The sequence below is a fragment of the Chelonoidis abingdonii genome, chromosome 2 (genome assembly GCF_003597395.2).
Source record: "Chelonoidis abingdonii isolate Lonesome George chromosome 2, CheloAbing_2.0, whole genome shotgun sequence".
Taxonomy (NCBI): Eukaryota; Metazoa; Chordata; order Testudines; family Testudinidae; genus Chelonoidis; species Chelonoidis abingdonii.
The window spans coordinates 235,887,214-235,906,310 of NC_133770.1; the positions used below are offsets into that span (position 1 = coordinate 235,887,214).

The following is a 19,097-nucleotide window of genomic DNA, read 5'->3' on the forward strand; positions in this document are numbered from 1 at the left end:
TATTGTACTTCCATTTGTTGGAGACAGCATGGATTGCAGGACTGGGCTCAAATTAGGGTCAGATGTTCATGGAACAGTTAAATGATTCCCACAAATACCAACCATAAGCAGACCCCTGCACTCATCACACAGCCAGAACAAAAAGGATAATAGACCATTACAACCATGGTGATGGCAGCCTTTCATACCGATGAGCATGCTTACTTCAGTAGACATTGTGTAATCTGCTACAGCATAGCCAGCCAGTGAGATGAAGACCAAGTACGGTATGTGTCTGGGGCTATAAGTACTTTAATTGAAACAACAACTTTCAAACTACTAAATGTATCCACCAATTGATTATATTAAACACTTTTGGCCTCTACAGTTAAGTTGCGTAATTTGTGCTGAAAACTAACAAAAAATGGCTTTATTAGACTGAAAAACTTTTTGAACTGCTAGCCTTACAAACTTGACCTGAAAGCCAAACTGTGTTCTCTCCTCATCTTTTAACATCAGTGATAAAATAGTTAAGGCCAGCTTAGCTGGCAAAATTACACTTGTGTAACTTTACTGCCGCCAGTGAATAAACTTACAAGAACTAAATAAATCACTCAGTAGAAGCAAAAGGAGGAGTACTATTGAGCCAATGGAGATAACAGAAGTAATAAAACTTATTTAGCAAATTTATGAAGCAAGTAAATATGAAAACACATCTTAAGCTGTTACAGTGTTTAATAATTTAAAATTGTAAAAAAAATCTGGTTATTTCAAAAGCCTTCTGCATAAATAAGAGCATGATTTAATTAGGAAAAAAAAAAGAGAACTTAATTTTACCTTTCCTCAAAAGATCAGTAATTTAAAACTTTATTTTAAATTGAAATGTGCATACTCCATAGGCTCAGCAAACACCCTGTTTCTGTTTTATGGATGTCTCACTTGTTTATAGATACCCATCATTTGCTGCAGTCTAACTCTTAAGTAGACAAAGAACAATCCTCAAGTTCTGAGCAAATTATTAATGCAGCCCTCAGGTGTGCAAATTTTATGTGCCCTTCTATATAGCAGGCCAACTAACAGATAGTATCATTTCCAAATCAAAACATGTCTATCATCACTCTTGGTCACAGAGTTCTACAGTAAAATATCTCTAAATACTTAAAACAAGAACACACTTAAAATTACTACTATATTTTGATCTAATTTGAATGCTTTACAAACTTTGGCATCAATATTAGTTTTCTTTTGTTACAGAGAATTATTATGGTAAACAAATATGATTTCAACAAAACAAAACCCTTACCACATATAAGCGGTTAATGCCTTATATGGTGAATATTAACATATTATAGTTATATCTTTCTAGGAGAACAATGTAATAGCTGAAAGCAATTCTGTACCACACTGCTACATACATACATACACACACAAATAAACAGCCAGCCACAAGAAAGATTTCAACCAAATTCATAACTTTTCCTGAAAAAAGTGTTTTGTTTTGGCTGCACATACATTTTTTAGAAGATACTACAGTACAGTTTTCATAAATTTGAAGGCGTATATTGTAAATGTCAGTATTAGTACCATTTGAATCATATGTGGTAAACATATGTGACAAAGTCAGGCCGGGAAGCTGCAGGAGAGTCTGGGAAACAGGGGCGGCTCTAGACATTTCGCCACCCCAAGCACAGCATCATGCCGCGAGAGGCGCTCTGCCGGTCGCCAGTCCCACAGCTCCGGTGGACCTCCGAGCCGTGGGACCAGTGGACCCTCCGCAGGCATGCCGCCGAAGGCACCCTGCCTGCCGCCTGCCGCCCTCCCGGTGGCCGGCAGAGAGCCCCCCACAGCTTGCCGCCCCAAGCACACGCTTGGGTGCTGGGGCCTGGAACCGCCCCTGCTGGGATAACAGGTATGTTAGCCCTAGAATGCTAAAGGCCCTTTTTCCTACAAGCTAGGAAGGGCTTACTTCAGGTCAGTTAAGGACACTTGAGTCCAATTAAGAGCTGCCTGAAACCTGTTACACTCTCTCCCCTCTGTTGGGGGTGGAGACAATCCGCTGCAAGCCTGCTGGCAGCAGGGAGATAGTCCTTCCTCTAAACAGGCACAGCATTTGGGTGTTTCCCCGGTGGAGAAGCCTGAGACCCCAGGGCCAGTGACAGGACACCACCACCTGCCCCAGTGAGCGGGCCAGAGATTGGTATTCCTCTTTAGTTTCAGTGTGACATGGTCAAACAAGTCTAAGGACCACTCCTAAGGCCTGCCCCAAGGCTTACCAGGAAGGCTCTGAGAAACAAACCCTGAAGAGCGAAGACAGACACGCTCCAGAGTGGGGCTGATTTACCCCAGACCCTATCCCTGCCAGAGGAGGGAGCGCTAAGTCCAGCGAGGCAGAAGGGATAGTTTGCCACACTATTTCCCAATTTTATGACAGATTTGGAGACATCTGGAATTCTTTTCACAAGCTGCTTACTAAATTAAAAACAAATATTACTATAGAGTATCTTTTCATAATTCCTAATATTAGTCAACTTGGTACTACACAAGTCTACTCGATGGACACTAACTCTTAAAACATTACACACAACGTATTCTTACACTTGTATGACCATTTTTTTTTAATGCAAAAGAAAACGTAGAATGAACCACACAAATAGAGCACCTCAAGCATTTCATCACTACAGAAACAATACCTAAGTACTATTAATTCAGAAAGAACAGCATTCAAAGACAAAGAATAGTTATCAGAGTATTTAATACAAAATGAAACTTCTAAAGGATATCATTTTAAAGCTGTTCGCACTTTATACTTTTAATGTACAATATCTTCTTGGAAACTTACAAGTTTCACTCTTTACAAATAAAACAATTTACTTCTCCAATTTTATTTGAGAAAATGTTCTTTTTCCTAAACATTTCAATTAACATGACTGAATACACTTTTCAAGTGCCTTTCAGTGTCAGTTTCATTAATTGAGGTCAACCTATATCTAGAGAACTGCTGATGCTGTTTTGTTTTGAGAGTTTTGTTTAGTAGGGTCTACACCAAACCAGTTGCTATTCAAAAAATAAATAAAATGGTAATTTTCTCTTTTTAAAAAAAAAAAAAAAAAGCACATGAAAATGTTCATAAAATGTCGCTGATTTTTAAGCAGTACTCCCAGTTGATGGGGAATTCTGTTTGAATACTGACAGCATGATTTGGTCCTATACATCCAGAGGACATTTCCTCATCAGTTTACAATTCTTGGGTGGATTATTTTTAAGGTGAAATGTAAATATTTCTGAGCTAGTTTCTAAGAAAAGAAGATCCTGTTTTCGGAGGAGTCACAACGCTGAACTTAATAATTAGTGATATTAAAGCTATAGTACAGTTGTTTAATGAAATTTTAAGAGTTAAATTACCTCAAATCCATTACTGACATTGACATTATTTGTTACTATCCTTGTTCTACACAGATAAAGCACATTTACTAGAACTGTAAGTAAACATCAGAGGCTACAATTTCATACTTAGAAATAACTTTTGTAGTTCACATTCAGTCTGAGCACATTTGTTGCCATACCCCAGAAAGTACCATCAGGCAGAAAAGAGTTTCATGTCAGTCCACCACCAAGCAGTTTCGCAAACTAGCTATACAAAAAGTTTATCTCTAGCAGAAGATTAACAAAGGAAGATGTTTAAATTGTGGAACTAAGAACACAAAAGTAAGTTTCCAAGCAAGAAGTTAATTTTTTTTTTTAAACACATCTATCTATACTCCATAGAGGAATCACAAGAGAAAACTAATTTATGCTTTTTTTGGTCTTGTCCATATCTTTATTTTTTACTTCTGCAACATACTACATTGGGATTGTATGGCCTTCTGCTCCTCCAAAATAGTTTGCTTATAAAAGGCTATCACTTACCTTAAGTTGGATTCTATTTGCTACCAAGTATCACATATCCTTCAGGTAATCAGGCAAATCAAACCTTGGAAAGATGTTCTTCCCACGCTCTCAAATACAAGAGAGCTTTGTAGGTTACACAGCTAGCTAGCATAACAGAGGATTGCAGGAACTGCTGTCAAATCATTCAGAGTAAACTTCTCTCAAGACTCTCATAGTTAAGTGAGCAGGCAAGCAAAAAAGGAAGAACTGAGTCACAGCCATGGTACATTTGATCAGGGTTTCTGAGCTGAAAGATGTTGACCTAAAATCTGTTAAACACTTCCCTCAATTGTATGGATCCCAAGAATATCTGGGCTGGAATGTATGTTGTTAGAGGAGATTCATAACTAGGATTATCTATCTTTCTCTCTGAATAGAAAGAATTGGGCTTTAAAAAAAGTTGTATTTTTTTTTTGGTGACGATAAATCACAGATCTATGAGTATTGCATCATATTTGCCAAGTAGAAACAAAGTCCAAGAAGTCTTTTGTCTTTGTTAGCCTCATCAGAGTGGAAGAACCATTCACAAGTGAAACAACTATGAAAACTGATTGAAAAACCCCTTGGTAGTGGTGCAGCAGCATGAAATTCATTAATTACTATGGAATGCTACCTTGCTGGATGGCTATGGAGTTGGGAAACACATCAGTGCAGACTGACAAGCATAGTGACAGACTTTTTGATCTCAAAGTATTAAGCAAAAAATGTTTTAAAAAAAAAGGATTTGTTCTACCCTACCATTTTTACTAACAGGAGCTGCAATAGAAATCTTCCCTAACCATTCAACACCTTTCCTTCCTTCATCCCCCTCCCCCCCAACGTAACCTAAATGAATAATTGATACAATTTTAATTTCTTTTAAGGTAAGTCACTGGAGACTGACTAATGATACAAAATTATGAAATGTTACCTAAGGATGAGCAGTCTTATAACCAACTGCCCTTGAAAAAGGTTAAGAGTGAAAGTTTTAAAGATACCTTTTTTTAAAAAAAAAAAAAACAAACTCCAAAATATATGCAATAGTAATCTCAAAAGATACATAAACATTTCTTGGTTCATTTTATTAATTTTAATATAACTGATTTCAGTCATGCTAAACATTGTCCCTTAAAAAAAACTGCTTAAATTTTCACATTAAATACTGTTGAAGGTGTCACAGAAATCAGGGGTTCAGCCTTTAAATATATTATGTGCCATTACAATTTGTGAGTGGAACAGAACTATAACTTTTATGTAACTCATTTTTATTAGTATCACAGCAAAGCAAGCAAAAGCTTATGCAGAAAGATTAATGACTTCCCAGCATCCACTAGCTCAGCTCACTAAATAGTATTTTTAATTAAAAAAAACTTAACTTCTGATCAGCTTAACAGCACTCCCCCTAACCACTGTGTAGAAAACAAAAATAATAAACACAAAATTAACTCCATTTTCTCTTCTAGAATAAAATGATAGTAGATTGCACAAGTCAGAAGAATCATATTACATATTTACAATTAAGATTTCTTTTTGAAACCACATGACCAGTAATTTTCAGATTCAACCCATTCAGCTAAGGGTCGGCATGCCTAGTTTTTGAAGTGTCACATTATTTAACCCAATGCTTTTCTGAGCTCTCTGGAAAAGCTAACAATTTTACAAATGCAATTTTTCATATAAATATCTTGTTTGTAGGTAGTGGACTTAAATTCTGATAACTGCTTGCATTTTGAAATTTCCCATCTATAAGACTTAGGGAGCAGAACAGATGAAGGCATCCAGAAATACTGTTCATAAAAATTCTGGAGAGGTGGACAGAATCATTAGCTGAAGCTTTTTTAAAGCAACAGGACACTTATTTGATGTAACGCCATACACTTCATTAAAAGTAACCTTTTGAGAAAGATGAAGACCATCATAAATGTATCCCAAGGGAAAATATTCAGTCAAATCTTTACAGCAAAATTAATATGGTATAGGATGTACGCTTAGTTCATGTCACATTAACAAGATCTCACAGAACAGTATTCTTTCCTTTAGGACTATAAAATAAACTGAGAATTTATGCTGTATATGCACATTCCATTAAAATATGTATTATCACTTAACTTCAACTGTTATACGTAACCCAGCTCTCTTCTCTTTGAACATATTTTAGATCATATCAATGTATGTGGAAGTAAATGAAATTTTGCATATTTTACACATTTCTTTGGCTTTTGTAGAATATTTTAATATACCCAATGTATTTTAAAAAGTGAATTAAGTCACAAAGGACAAACCATAAGTTCATATTTTCCCAGACAAAGCCTCTTTTTGGGTCTCTTTTCGCTATCTAAAGGGGATTATATAAACAATAGGAAATGTCCTAGTGCAGAGCAGACAATCTGCAGTTCAGAAAGACCCCCGACTGAGTCGCTTCCCAACTGATCCCTAACCTGCAGCTAATGGGTCTATTTCCCTGCAAGCCACAGGTGCTGGATCCCACCCACCCAGGTCCTGGCTCTCAGCCGTGGGCAAGAGGTTCCACAGGGAGGCACTGACTAATGGCTGTCACTGCATCCTGAGCTTGCGCCAGCCGCTCTGCCACAGTGACACACAGCGACACTGCCCCCACCTCCACTGAGTACCCCTGCTGCAGATACCCCTCTCTTCCTCCCAGGTCCCTCCTTTGGCAGTGTCCTCTTTTTGGGAACCTGAAATACGGTAACCCTAAGTATAGGCTTTAGCCCACCATTGTGTTACATGGGCATTTCAGAACAAACTATGTAAGGCTCAAGCATATAGTTTGTACTTAGACAAGACAGAATTGAGTTTCAGTTCTGACTATTGCCTTACTTACTTGCATATAGCTATAGGCCTGATTTGACATAGGTAACTTGCATTATTTCTTAATAGGCATGATTAGGAAAGTGAATAGAAGGTTAACAAGCGGTACGTTGAAGTCATGATGTCTATGCTAGTTAAGATAAGCCGAAACACCTCAATGCTAGGGACAATGGACAAGATAAATATGGAATGTAAAGATCAGGTTCTATATGAGCAGCACAAGGGAAGAGCAGGCTGTACAGGGATAGATTCCTGAAAACTAATCAAGCCAATTCAAAACCATATGATGCAATGTCAAACATTTATGTAAATGTATATAAAAGGAAGAGGTTTTCTGTGTAACTTTGGATATGTGGTATGCCCTATGCCCAGCTTGAGTCTGATCTACTCAGCGTAGCTTTCCTGTATGCCAAATAAAGGAACTTGAGTGATGAAATGTGGAGTTGAACTGAGTTTCTGAATCCCGGAGAACCAGATGAAGTGTTCTCCCAGAACTGGAGAAAGTGTTCTGGATAAGCTAGTCTTGGAGGGAATCCCAAAAATAAACTTATTTTAATTTTTAAAAAACACAACAGTAAAATTAAAACTCACTAAACTTGTATTAGAACCTCCAAGACCGAAGTCCTGCATGTGTTAGATAATTTCATTGTACTGAAATATGTTAATGATTAAGTTTTATCATAGATTTTCAGAGTGGGATTTCACAATTGCTCAGCATTGACTTAACACTGCTCCTATTGATGTCAATGGGACTTTAGGGTATATCTATACCTCAAATTAAGGTCTAATTATAGCACAGTTAGGAATACCCCCACTAGCTGTAATCAGGCTAGTGCATAACAACAGTAGTGATGTGGTGGCTTCAGTGTTGGCTATGTCCCATAAGATGCCAACTGGGGACTCCGGATATGTTCTCAGGTTGCTTCCACCATTTTCCTTGGAAAACACCCTTACATTCTTAATATGTCTTATTGTTGAGAAATGTTCATGACACTCAACTAGATCTTTCCCTCCCTTCATTATATCTTGTTTCTTTGGGTTATACCCTATTTTAAGTAATTATTGCCCATTCCCGGTGTTTGCAGTTCTCTAATATTTCTAGACAACTTCCGTACCTCACTCCGCAATTTACTTGCAGTTCGAGAAGCCACCTACACTTAATTTCATTAGTTTTATTTTGAATTATGTATCAATGCTGTTCGAGCTACACTATTTATACTTTTTAAAACTGCCACGTCAACTCAAAATTCATTTAAAATAAAGCACAAAGTTTCAGCCTGGATATGACAATTAAAACCCTGAGATACGAGTTTCATAATAGAATTTTTTTTACAAAACGTAAGCATAGCAAAGTCAACAAGCATCCATTAACAAAATGTGTATGGTATTTTCAACATTAAAATTATATCAAAGAATTAATTATATGAATATACCATATTTCTATATTAAAATGAGATCTCAGTTCAAGGTTTATGAACTAGATAAGAACTGAAGCTGATTGAACACCACTGAATATCTGTTTCTCTATTGCAGTTACCTTCAGTATCAACAAATCCACATACGCCAAAATAGACTTTGGAAACATGCATTAAACAGATTAACCCTTGAAAAATGGAATCAGGTTTGTTGAATTTGGCAAAAAAATAGAAGACATTAAATTCTACTTTGTGTGGAGTAATCTTTAATATATTTCATCATTACATAAGAAATACATATTCACAATTCCCCACTTTCATAAAATGCCCACTAAAAAAATCCCTTGAAAACAGATCAGAACAGCCCTTAGGGTGTGATAATAATACAAAAAATTAGACTGAAAACTTTCTTTCAAATTAGACAAACATATTGGCATGCTATTTCCTGAATACGGTATGTTAACTAACCTAGAACAAAATATTTTTTATACATTTTACAAGCACTATTAATACAGTGCTTCTAATTAAAGGGGTAAAAAGCATGTATCTGAGAAATCAATGAATCACAAAATTAATTTTAAATGTAAGGTATGAATAATTTATCATATGGTATTTCATAAGAGCACTCATTTGTATAATAGCTATATTAGTAAGGATTAACATATAAATATATTTACGTAACATATTAATCATGCCAAAATATCTTGTAATCAAGCCCATTACAAAATGCCTCAATTAATGCTTGTTAGAAAGACAAATGTTTATAAGGGGTAATGGTACAGCTTATTATAGTTAGTTTGCCAACTTTAGTGCACAAAAAGCACAAATTGAAGCAAAACCATACAGAAGCCAGCTACAACTGCAGACACTTTTTATTTAATTATTTTATCCTAGGCATAATTACACGTGTGTGTAAATGTTCATCTCCCAGTCACAAAATGGAGAAAGTCACTGAAAGGCTTTTCAAGTAGTGAAACAATATATAACATGGCTGGCTGATTTTAGCTCATATTTAGAATGTCCATTAATAGTCTGGTTTGTTTTTTTAATCCACCTACTGCCATAAAGCCCTGTAATATTAAGATTGATAACCGCATGGACATTTTCATAAGCCAATAAATTAGCCCCTGAACCAGTCACTGGTTCTGTAAATCCAAAATAACGCAAGTCTTTTTTCCCTGAACCCCTTCATTCTGTGACGTACCATCAACATCATCTGCAGCTTCGCTCTCTTCTTCTTCTAGTATTTCAAAAGGAGTCATTACATCATAGAGAAATGAGAGGAAGCCATAAAACCAATCAGAACTTTCCTCTGCTAAAATATTAAGGACTTCCTCAAGGGAATCAATATTTTCATTACTGCCATCTTTGGTCAAGCCTACACAAGAATAGAGGAAAGAGAGAGAGAAAAAAAGGAGAGCAGTTAGGTGGAAAAAGGAAACTGAAAGAGGAGGATCTATGAAAGACATCTCATGTCAGACACCAGTCTTTACAGGAATGCTAATTAGGAATAGAAGAGGTTACAAAAAGTGTCACCCTGCAAAGTAGTAAAGATTTGGACAATACATGCACCATGTCATTGTTTCAGGCAACAAGGCAAATCTGGTTCCTCTTTCACATATTCCTCCCTGTAAACAAACTGAATAATGTTCATATTCATCTGGTCTCTTGGTGGCACTTAATATTAAAAGGCGGGAGCTGTCTCAGTGGCGGTTGGGGGGAGGGGGGAGTTACCTAACTTTCTTAACTGTTGTTCTTCGTGATGTGTTGTTCATTTCCATTCCATGTTAGGTGTATGTGAAGCTATATGCACACAGCTGCCAGAGATTTTTCCCCTCATGGTATCCATAGGACAGGCCGTAGTGCCCTCTGGAGCCCTCAATGGCCCCGCACCCTCTCTTCTTCTTGCGGCAACTCTGACACAGGGTCGCGGGGGGGAGAGATATCATGGAATGGACATGAACAACATATCTCAAAAAACCATTTTTTTCTTCGAGTGCTTGCTCACGTTGATTCCATGTTAGATGAGTCAGAAGCAGTATCCGTGGAGATGGGCTCAGAGTTCACAGGCATGCTGATTGCAACACTGCTCTCTCAAAGTGTGCGCCATCCTGGGACTGCTGGGTAATAGCATAGTGGGATGCAAAGGTATAAATAGATGACCATGTCACAGCTCTGCAGATGTCTGGGATCAGAACTTGTGCGAGGAAGACTGCTGACGAATCTTGAACTCTCACTGAATAGGCCGTCAAGATGGCTAGCAGCGGAACTTTGCCTGCTCATAGCAAAACCGGATGCAGGAGGTTATCCAGGACGAGATTCTCTGGGATCACATGGGCAGACCTTTCATCCTGTCTGCCATGAAGAGCTGTTGACTTGTGAAAGGATCTAGTCCTTTCAAATGTAGAAGGCCAGAGCGTGCCTAATGCATGCAGACCATATTCCTCATCCAAACCGTGCGGCTTCTGGAATAAGACAGGCAGAAAGAAAACCTGGCTGTAGTGGCACTGTGATGCCACATTTAGCAAGAACACCAAATGGGGGTACAACTGGACTTCGTATTTGAAGAACACTGTGTAAGGGGATTTGAAGTCAGGGCTTTGATTTCAGAGACCCTTCTAACCGACATGATTGCCATTAGGAGAGAATGTTCCAGGAGAGCAGCAGCAAACAAGAAGCCACTGACAGAACCAGATTAAGGTCCCACAGGGGACCAGACATGGACCTGTGGGTATAGTTTCACTAAGCCCTTGAGGAACAACACTGTCATCTCATAGAGAATACTGACCTGCCCTGGACTGGAGGATAGAAGGTCAAAATGGTCCCCAAGTGAACCCTGACCAAGGATAGAGCCAGACTATGGTGCTTCAGGTGGGGCAGGTAGTCCAAGATGGTCTATAGAGATGACTATGCCGGGGGAAGACTCTGATCAGCAGCCCAATAGGTGAACTGCTTCCACTTGGCCAAGTAGGTCTCTCTGGTGGAGGGTTTTTTGCTACCTAGTAAAACCTGCTAGACCTGCTCCAATCAGGCTCCTTCCTCCCAGTTCAGCCACACAGCAGTCAGACCACCAGTTGCAGGGATGCAAGGGTCAGATGGAGCAAACAGCCTTGGTTCTGGAAGATCAAGCTTTTTCAGCATCATGAGCTCTAATCCAGCTGCTACCAAAAGTTCCAGAAGTATGCCATACCAATGCCAGGGGCGATTTGGATTATCTTTGCCTTGTCTCTCGATCTTTAAAAGGCCCTTGTGAACCAACAGTATTGATGGAAAGGCATACAGCAGACCCTCGCCGCCCCCCCAGATGATAGGAACAGAAAGGCATTGGACAAGGAGCACTTGCGGAGCTCTCACATTGAGCAGAACTGCTAGCATCTCCCGCTCTGCCTGGTGGCGAACAGGTCCATTCGTGAATTCTACCAGTTCTGGAAGATGGATCTGACTACCTCAGGGTGGAGAGACCACTCGTGGTGAGAGGAAAAGGACCTGTTAAGGGAATCCACCAGCGTATTCTAGTCCCCTTGAAAGTCCACTGTCTTGAGGTAAAAGCAGCAGAGAATCCTGTGGCACCTTATAGACTAACAGACGTTTTGGAGCGTGAGCTTTCGTGGGTGAATACCCACTTCGTCAGATGAATGTAGTGGAAATTTCCAGGGGCAGGTATATACATGCTAGCAAGCAAGCTAGAGATAACGAGGTTAGTTCAATCAGGGAGGATGGGTCCCTGTTCTTAGCAGTTGCAGGGTGTTGAAACCAAGGCAGGAGAATCTGGGCTTTTGTAGTTGGCACAAACCATTCAGTCGTTGTGTTCAACCCTGAGTTGATTGGTGTTCAAATTTGCACCGACTGAATCTGCAGGCTCGAGCAGTTTCTCTTTGAAGTCTGGTCTGACGTTTCTTTTGCTGCAGAGATGGCCACCTTAAGGTGCTGCATATAGTGTGGCCAGGGGAGGTTTGAAGTGCTCTCTACCGGATTTTCTGTATAGTTGCCATTCCTAATATCTTGAATGCTGTCCATTTATCCCTTTTCCATAGGGACTGTCCAGTTTTGGCCGTGTACATAGCAGAGGGGCATTTTGCTTGCATAGTGATGGCGTATAGTACATTGTGGACGTGCAGGTGAATGAACCGTGTGATGGTGTGGCTGATTGCTGGTTAGGTCCTGTGATGGTGTCGCTGGTTGTAGATGGGGGCAGAGTTGGCATCGGGGTTTGTTGCATGGATTGGTTCTGAGCTAGAGTTACTATGGTAGCGGTGTGCAGTTGGTGAGAATACGTTTCAGGTTGGCAGGTTGTCTGTGGGCGAGATTGGCCTGCCACCCAAGGCCTGTGAAAGTGTGGGATCATTGTCCAGGATGGGTTTGTAGAAGATCCCTGATGATGCGTTGGAGGGTTTTAGCTGGGGGCTGTATGTGATGGCCATGGAGGGATCGTGCTGTGGTTTCTTTCTTGGGTTTGTCTTGCAGTAGGAGGCTTCTGGGTACACGTCTGGCTTTGTTGATCTGTTTCTTATTTCCTCGTGCGGGTATTGTAGTTTTGAGAATGCTTGGTGGAGATTTTTGTAGGTGTTGGTCTCTGTCTGAGGGGTTAGAGCAGATGCGGTTGTACCTCAGTGCTTGGCTGTAGACAATGGATCGTGTGATGTGCCCGGATGGAAGCTGGAGGCATGAAGGTAGGCATAGCGGTCGGTAGGTTTTCGAATATAGGGTGGGTGTTAATGTGACCATCATTTATTTGCTCGACGTGTCTAGAAAGTGGACCTCTCCGTGTAGATTGGTCCAGGCTGAGGTCCTGATGGTGGTGGAAGCTGTTGAAATCGTGGTGGAATTTTTCCCAGAGTCTCCTTCCCGTTGGGTCCAGATGATGAAGATGTCATCAATTGTAGCGTAGGTAGAGAAGGGGCGTGAGCGGCGGTGGACGAGAGCTGAGGAAGCGTTGTTCCAGGTCAGCCATAAAAATATGGCATATTGTGGGGCCATGCGGGTGCCCATAGCAGTGCCACTGATCTGGAGATATATATTGTCATCAAATTTGAAATAGTTGTGTGGTGAGTATAAAGGCACAGAGCTCAGCAGCCAGTTGTGCTGTGGCATCATCAGGGATACTGTTCCCTGGACAGCTTGTATTCCATCTGTGTGTGGATGTTTGTGTAGAGAGCCTCTACATCATGGTGGCTAGGATGGTGTTTTCTGGGAGGTGACCAATGACATTGTATGTTTCCTCAAGGAAATCAGTGGTGTTCACCAAGATAGCTGGAGTGCCTAGGTGGCATAGGGTCTGAAGTAGAGAGTCCACATATCCAGCACGGACTTCAGTGAGAGTGCAATGCCCGAGCATGATGGAGGCATCCAGGATTTCTGGGTTTGTGGATCTTGGGTAAGTAGATAGATAAGCCTGGTCGGGGCTCTAAGGGTATTGTGATTTAGTTCCGCCGCGGTGTTAGTGTAGGGAGTTGTCACTGAGTTAGATGCTGCAGTTTTTTAGTGTATTCCTCAGTGGGATCTGAGGGAGTGCCTGTAGAATTTGGTACTGATGGAGAGTTGTCTGGCAGCCTCCTTTTGGTAGTCAGACCTGTTCATGATGACAACAGCACCTCCTTTATCAGCCTCTTTGATGATAATGTCAGGGTGGTTTCTGAGGTTGTGGATGGCATTGCTTTCTGCACAACTTAGGTTATGAGGCAAGCGATGATGTTTTTCCACAATCTCTGCCTGTGCACATCGGCAGAAGCATTCAATGTATAGCATCCAGCATCCAGACTGTCATTTCGACCCTCAGGAGGAGTCCATGTCTTGAGGTGAACATGTTGGACAAAGAAGTCCAACAACTGTAATGCCTCCTGGCACAGGGCTGAGGAACAAGCCCCTCCTTGTTTATTATAGAACATCAAGGCTATATTGTCCATCAGTATCCGCATCACCTTGTCCAAGAGATAAGGAAGAAACATCTGCCAAGTCAAGCAAATCTCCCCCAGTTCCCTGATATTTATGGTGAGGGAGAGTTCCTCCTGTGACCAGAGATCTTGGATACTGCAATTGCCAAAGTGGGCTCCCCACGCCAGGTCTGATGCATCTGAGACCAATGTCACTGATGGGCACAGAGTGGCAAAGGGACTCCCAGTCATTACTGATCATGGATCTGCCCACCAAGTCAATGATGTGAGAATGGCAGATGAGATTGTGAGGAATAATTCCAGTGGTGTTTGCTGGAGGAGCTGAGGTCTGAAGTGCGGCCACACATAGTGTGCATGCTGTCATGTGCCCTAGCAGTCTCAAAACATACCCGAGGGGTTGTGAGTGAGTGGGATCTGACATGGGAAAACTGCACTTTTGGCACGTAGGCTCTGGCTTGACTGGAGTCAAGCATTGCTCCTATAAAAATCTGTCCTCTGTACTGGAATTACAGTGAATATCTGCTTATCAGCAGACCCAGTCCTAGACAAGTGACCCGTGTTGAACCTGAACTCGCAAAAGGCCCTTGATTAACCAGTTGTCAAGGTATGGCTAGATCTGTATGCCTCGATGTCTCAAGTGAACTGCAACTACTGCCATACACTTTGTAAAAATCCTTGAGGCTGATGAAAGTCCGAAGATGAGTGCAGTGAATTGGTAGTGGCGCTGGCCCACCATGAATCAAAAGAACCTTCTGTGTCCACAGAAGATAGAGATATGGAAATAGGCATCTTTTGGACTGAGGGCGGAGTACCAATCTCCCGGATCCAGAGAGGAAATGATGGAGGACAGGGAGACCATGCAGAACTTCTTGACATGTTTGTTGAGGAGATACAGGTCACTTTAGGATGGGGCCTGAGATCTCCTTTGGCATTAGGAAATATGGGGAGTAAAACCCCTTTCCCCTCAAGTCTTGAGGAACTACCTCTAAGACTCTCTTGCATGTGAGAGCCAATCTCCTGGATGAGGAGATGCCCATGAGAAGGTGTCTGAAAAGGAACAGGACTGGGAGATGAAAGGGAGGGATGGATGAAAAACTGCAGAATGTATCCGAGTGTCAAGGTGGAGAGAACCCAGTGGTCTGAAGTATGGAATGGAAATAAATGGTCAAAACCAAAAGGGTGGATGGTTGGATCCTGGGCTAAGTCTGGTATGCCACCCTCAGGCACGCCTTAAAAAAGGTCTGTTTCGGGCCAGCTGGGTAGGCCGAGGTGGAAGGTGCAGGCTGTCTTCATTTATAGCCCTTGCCTTTCTTCTTGAAGGGCTCGTGCCAAGGAGGTCATGAGAACTTGTGAGGGGGTTGCAGCCAGAAGCCTTTTCTGGAGGCCAGGGGCACGTAAAGGCCAAAGATCGCAGCACAGCCTTTGAGTCTTTCAGCCCATAGAGATTGGGATCTGTCAGCTCAGAGAACAGGACATTGCCCTCGATGGGGAGGTCTTAGACTGACTGCTGCACTTCTGGAGAAGAGAGCACTGCAGCCATGAGCTGTGCCACATAGACACTGCTGAGGCCAGTGACCTGGCCATTAAGTTCACAATGGCCAGTAATTCTTGCCTCGAATCCAGAGGCAAGGAGTCTTGAAATTTCATCACGGAGTCCCAGATATTATATCTATATCTCCCTAGCAATCCCTGGTGGTTGGAGATCCCGAGCTGGAGGCTGGTGGAGGAATAAATTTTTCTTCCGAACAAGTCCAGCCTTCTTGTGTCCATATTTTTAGGTGTGGTGCTCGCCTGATCCAGTCTCTCCCACTTATTTACAGCAGACACCAGTAGAGACACAGGCAGTGAATGAAAGTACATGTATTCTTAACCCTAGGTCAGGACATGATGCTTTTTCTCTGCCCTTTTCGATGTTGGGAGCAGAGATGACAGGGTCTGCCAGAGTGCTTTGACTAGTTTCAGTACCCCTTCATGGACTGGTAGCGCAACCTTAGAGGGGGTGCTGCAGCCAGAATACCCAAGAGGCTGTCTGTGGCCTCCTTCAGCTCCACTTCTGGTTCCAAATTCGAGATGACCTAAGGAGCTCATGGTGAGCCTGAAAGTTGTCCAATGGGAGTGGGTGGGCAGGACCAGCCACCACCTCATCTGGGGATGATGAGGACAATGCTAATGCTATGGAAGGGGCTGGAACCTCTTCTGAAACTGGGGTAGCTGTCTCTGGAACTGTTGCTGGAGCCTCAGTACCGGCATTGGAGTCTGAGTCAGACAACCACAACTGCACAGGGGGCACTGGGACTCACCTCTAAGATGTGGATGACTGATGGGAGTGGGGTCCTGGCATCAGGCAGAACCCCCAGCGGTACCAATATTTGCAGTGTTGGCTACTGCCCTGATGGTCAGGTGCCCACTGCAGGAACAATCCTGAAACCCAGTGTATAGGCCAAATGGTGTGTCTGTGGCCAGGGGATAGATTCTCTTTCCAATTTCAATGCAGACTCCTCCCTCGGAGACCATGGGCAGGGATGTCAGTGCTTCCTCCTGCCAGCTACAATGGTGAGAGACACTGGAGGGAAGAAGACTGTCATCGTGACTCCAGAGACTGATACTGGGAAGGTGGGAATCAGTGCTGAGATGGAGAATGCTGGGGAGCCTGGGATTGAGGAGCCAGCAACTGCCCACTGCGGAAGCCGCCTTCACTGACTCTGAGGTCAAAGGTTAGTCTTGCAATGTGGGTGGCCTGGGGAGGGCCATCAGGTCCCTTGCCGCCTGAAATGCCGCCGGTGTCAAAGGGGCTCTCAGGTGCAAGTCCCGACTGCTGTCTCACTGGGCTCGGAGCCCTGAGATGCTCCTGCATGCAGCTCAGGAAAGGACAAGTGGCGCGGCATGGGTCCCGGCTCTGGCTCCCGCCACTGCTTTCTTATCCTTCTTCAGTATGGGGGAACGCCCTGGGACAACATTCCATAATGGGACCACTATCTATACTAACTAATCTAACAACTAAGAATGAATAGGTAACTATATACATGAAACGGAGACCAAAAATCCACTAGGAACACTTGCAAGTGCAAGAGAGAAGGCCATTCCAGCAACTGTCATGGGCGGTAAGAAGGAACTGAGAGGCCATGGGGATGGCACTGTCCCTTATAGCGATGCACGTGCACAGGATTCCAGAGGGCACAACACCCAGCACTACGGATACTATTAGGGAAAAATCTCTGGCAGCTGTGCACATGGGCATGCACACACACCTAATATGGAATTGACATGAGCAAGCACTCAAAGAAGAAACTAAGCATCCCTGCTTAGAACCATCAAATCCAATTTAAGGTAATCAAACTGTAGAGCTCACAATTATTAAATCTCTATGACAATATCCGAGAACAACATTTGGTTTAACAGCTATGTATTTTAAACAAAAGTTTGTCACCAGAAAAGGGTAAAATTTGCTCGTAGTCAATATGCACCGGTCTGATCAAGTGCTGCTGGAGTTATTCTGCCCATTCCAGCTTATATATGGGGGGGGTATCAAGAGTTTTGCTTGTTCTTGTTTTCTATCCATCCTTCCTACTTCAGTTTTCTATGGCATCATAGTGTACACTAACTCCTCACTTAATGTTGTAGTTATGTTCCTAAAAAATGCAACTGTAAGCGAAATAATATTAAGCAAATCCAATTTCCCCATAAGAATTAATGTAAATGAGGGGGGGGGTTAGGTTCCACGGACTTGTTTTCACCAGATAGACGGACAGAATAAGTTTTAAACAAACAATTTAATACTGGTACACAGTGATGATGATTGTGAAGCTTGGTTGAGGTGGAGGAGTCAGAGGATGGGATATTTCCCAGGGAATGCCATACTGCTAAATGAACTAGCAATTGACTGAGCCCTCAAGGGTTAACTCTCACAACACTCTACAAGGCAGCAGGAAAAGAGGGGAGGGCAGACAGAGACACACCCTGTATGTGAGAGAAAAAAATGCGCATTTCCCCTTTAAGTACACTGCCTTGTTAATTAAATCAGCTTGCTGAGACCTGAGACCCACAGCTACTGCCTAGAAGCTCCCTCCGTCTGTCCTGTGTACCCCCTGCTCTATGGAAGATGGGGTAAGCGGGGTGCAGGAGGGGGGGGAGGGGGAGACACTTTGACATTAGCCTCCTTCTTCCCCCCTCCCCCTCATACAGCAAACAGGAGTCTCTGGGAGCAGCTCCAAGGCAGAGGGCAGGAGCAGCACATGGCAGTGGGGGGAGGGACAGCTGCTTCACAGGGAACTTAGGGGAGTGGGGAGTTGATAGGGGGAGCTGATGAAGAAGGAGTGCCAGTTCACCCTGGTTCCACCCACCCACCAGCTAGCTGCAACGGGCTACTCTTCCTGCAAGCAGTGGACAAAACAGGCAGCTGCCCGGTGACTTCAGAAGGGAGCTTTTCACAACTTTAAACAAGCATGTTCCCTAATCAATCAGCAACGTAACATCGAAACGTAAACCGGGATGACTAAGTGAGGAGTTCCCGTAATTTTTTTTGTACTTGCTTGACAATTCCCCCTGCTGGCATGCTGAGGATACAACACAAGACATGATCCAATCCACAGGCACCAGAAGTAAGTGTAGATGTTTTTTTTATTCTGTAGCTAAATTATGTCAAAAAAGTATATTTATTCATTTTAAAACAAAAACAGTATGAGTTGGGGCTGGCAGAGCAGTGGAGAGCTACTAAAAGAAATCAAAATTACAAGTGTACAGACTGTAAACTCTTTTGAGGTGAAGACTTACTATGTTTGCACAGTACCATGCACAATAGGAGCTTGATCTAAGTGGGGTCTCTGGGAGCTATAATACAAACAATGATTTTACATTCTTTGTATGCAGAAAAAGACGGTTACTCACCTTTGTAACCGTTGTTCTTCGAGATATGTTGCTCATATCCATTCCAAGTAGGTGTGCACGCGCTGCGTACACGTTCGTCAGAAGAATTTTCCCCTAGCAACACCCGGTGGGTCAGCAGGCGCCCCCTGGCGTGGCGCCGTTGCGGCACCGCATATATACCCCTGCCGACCCGCCCGCTCCTCAGTTCCTTCTT

General features: G+C 42.5%; 1 protein-coding gene across 18 annotated transcripts in view; it reads right to left on the reverse strand.

The window, feature by feature from the left end:
- ASPH (aspartate beta-hydroxylase) overlaps positions 1-19,097 on the reverse strand; it is a 522,004-nt gene that overhangs the window by 448,677 nt on the left and 54,230 nt on the right. The window contains exon 5 of one of the 18 annotated variants that reach the window (XM_075063054.1): positions 7,427-9,507. The exons of 16 other annotated variants lie outside the window; for them this stretch is intronic. In XM_075063054.1, coding sequence (XP_074919155.1) covers positions 9,266-9,507 — 242 coding nt within the window. In that variant the 3' untranslated portion in view covers positions 7,427-9,265. Of the gene's footprint in view, positions 1-7,426; positions 9,508-19,097 lie in introns of those variants that run through there. One more of the 18 variants, XM_075063053.1, reaches the window with a different exon arrangement.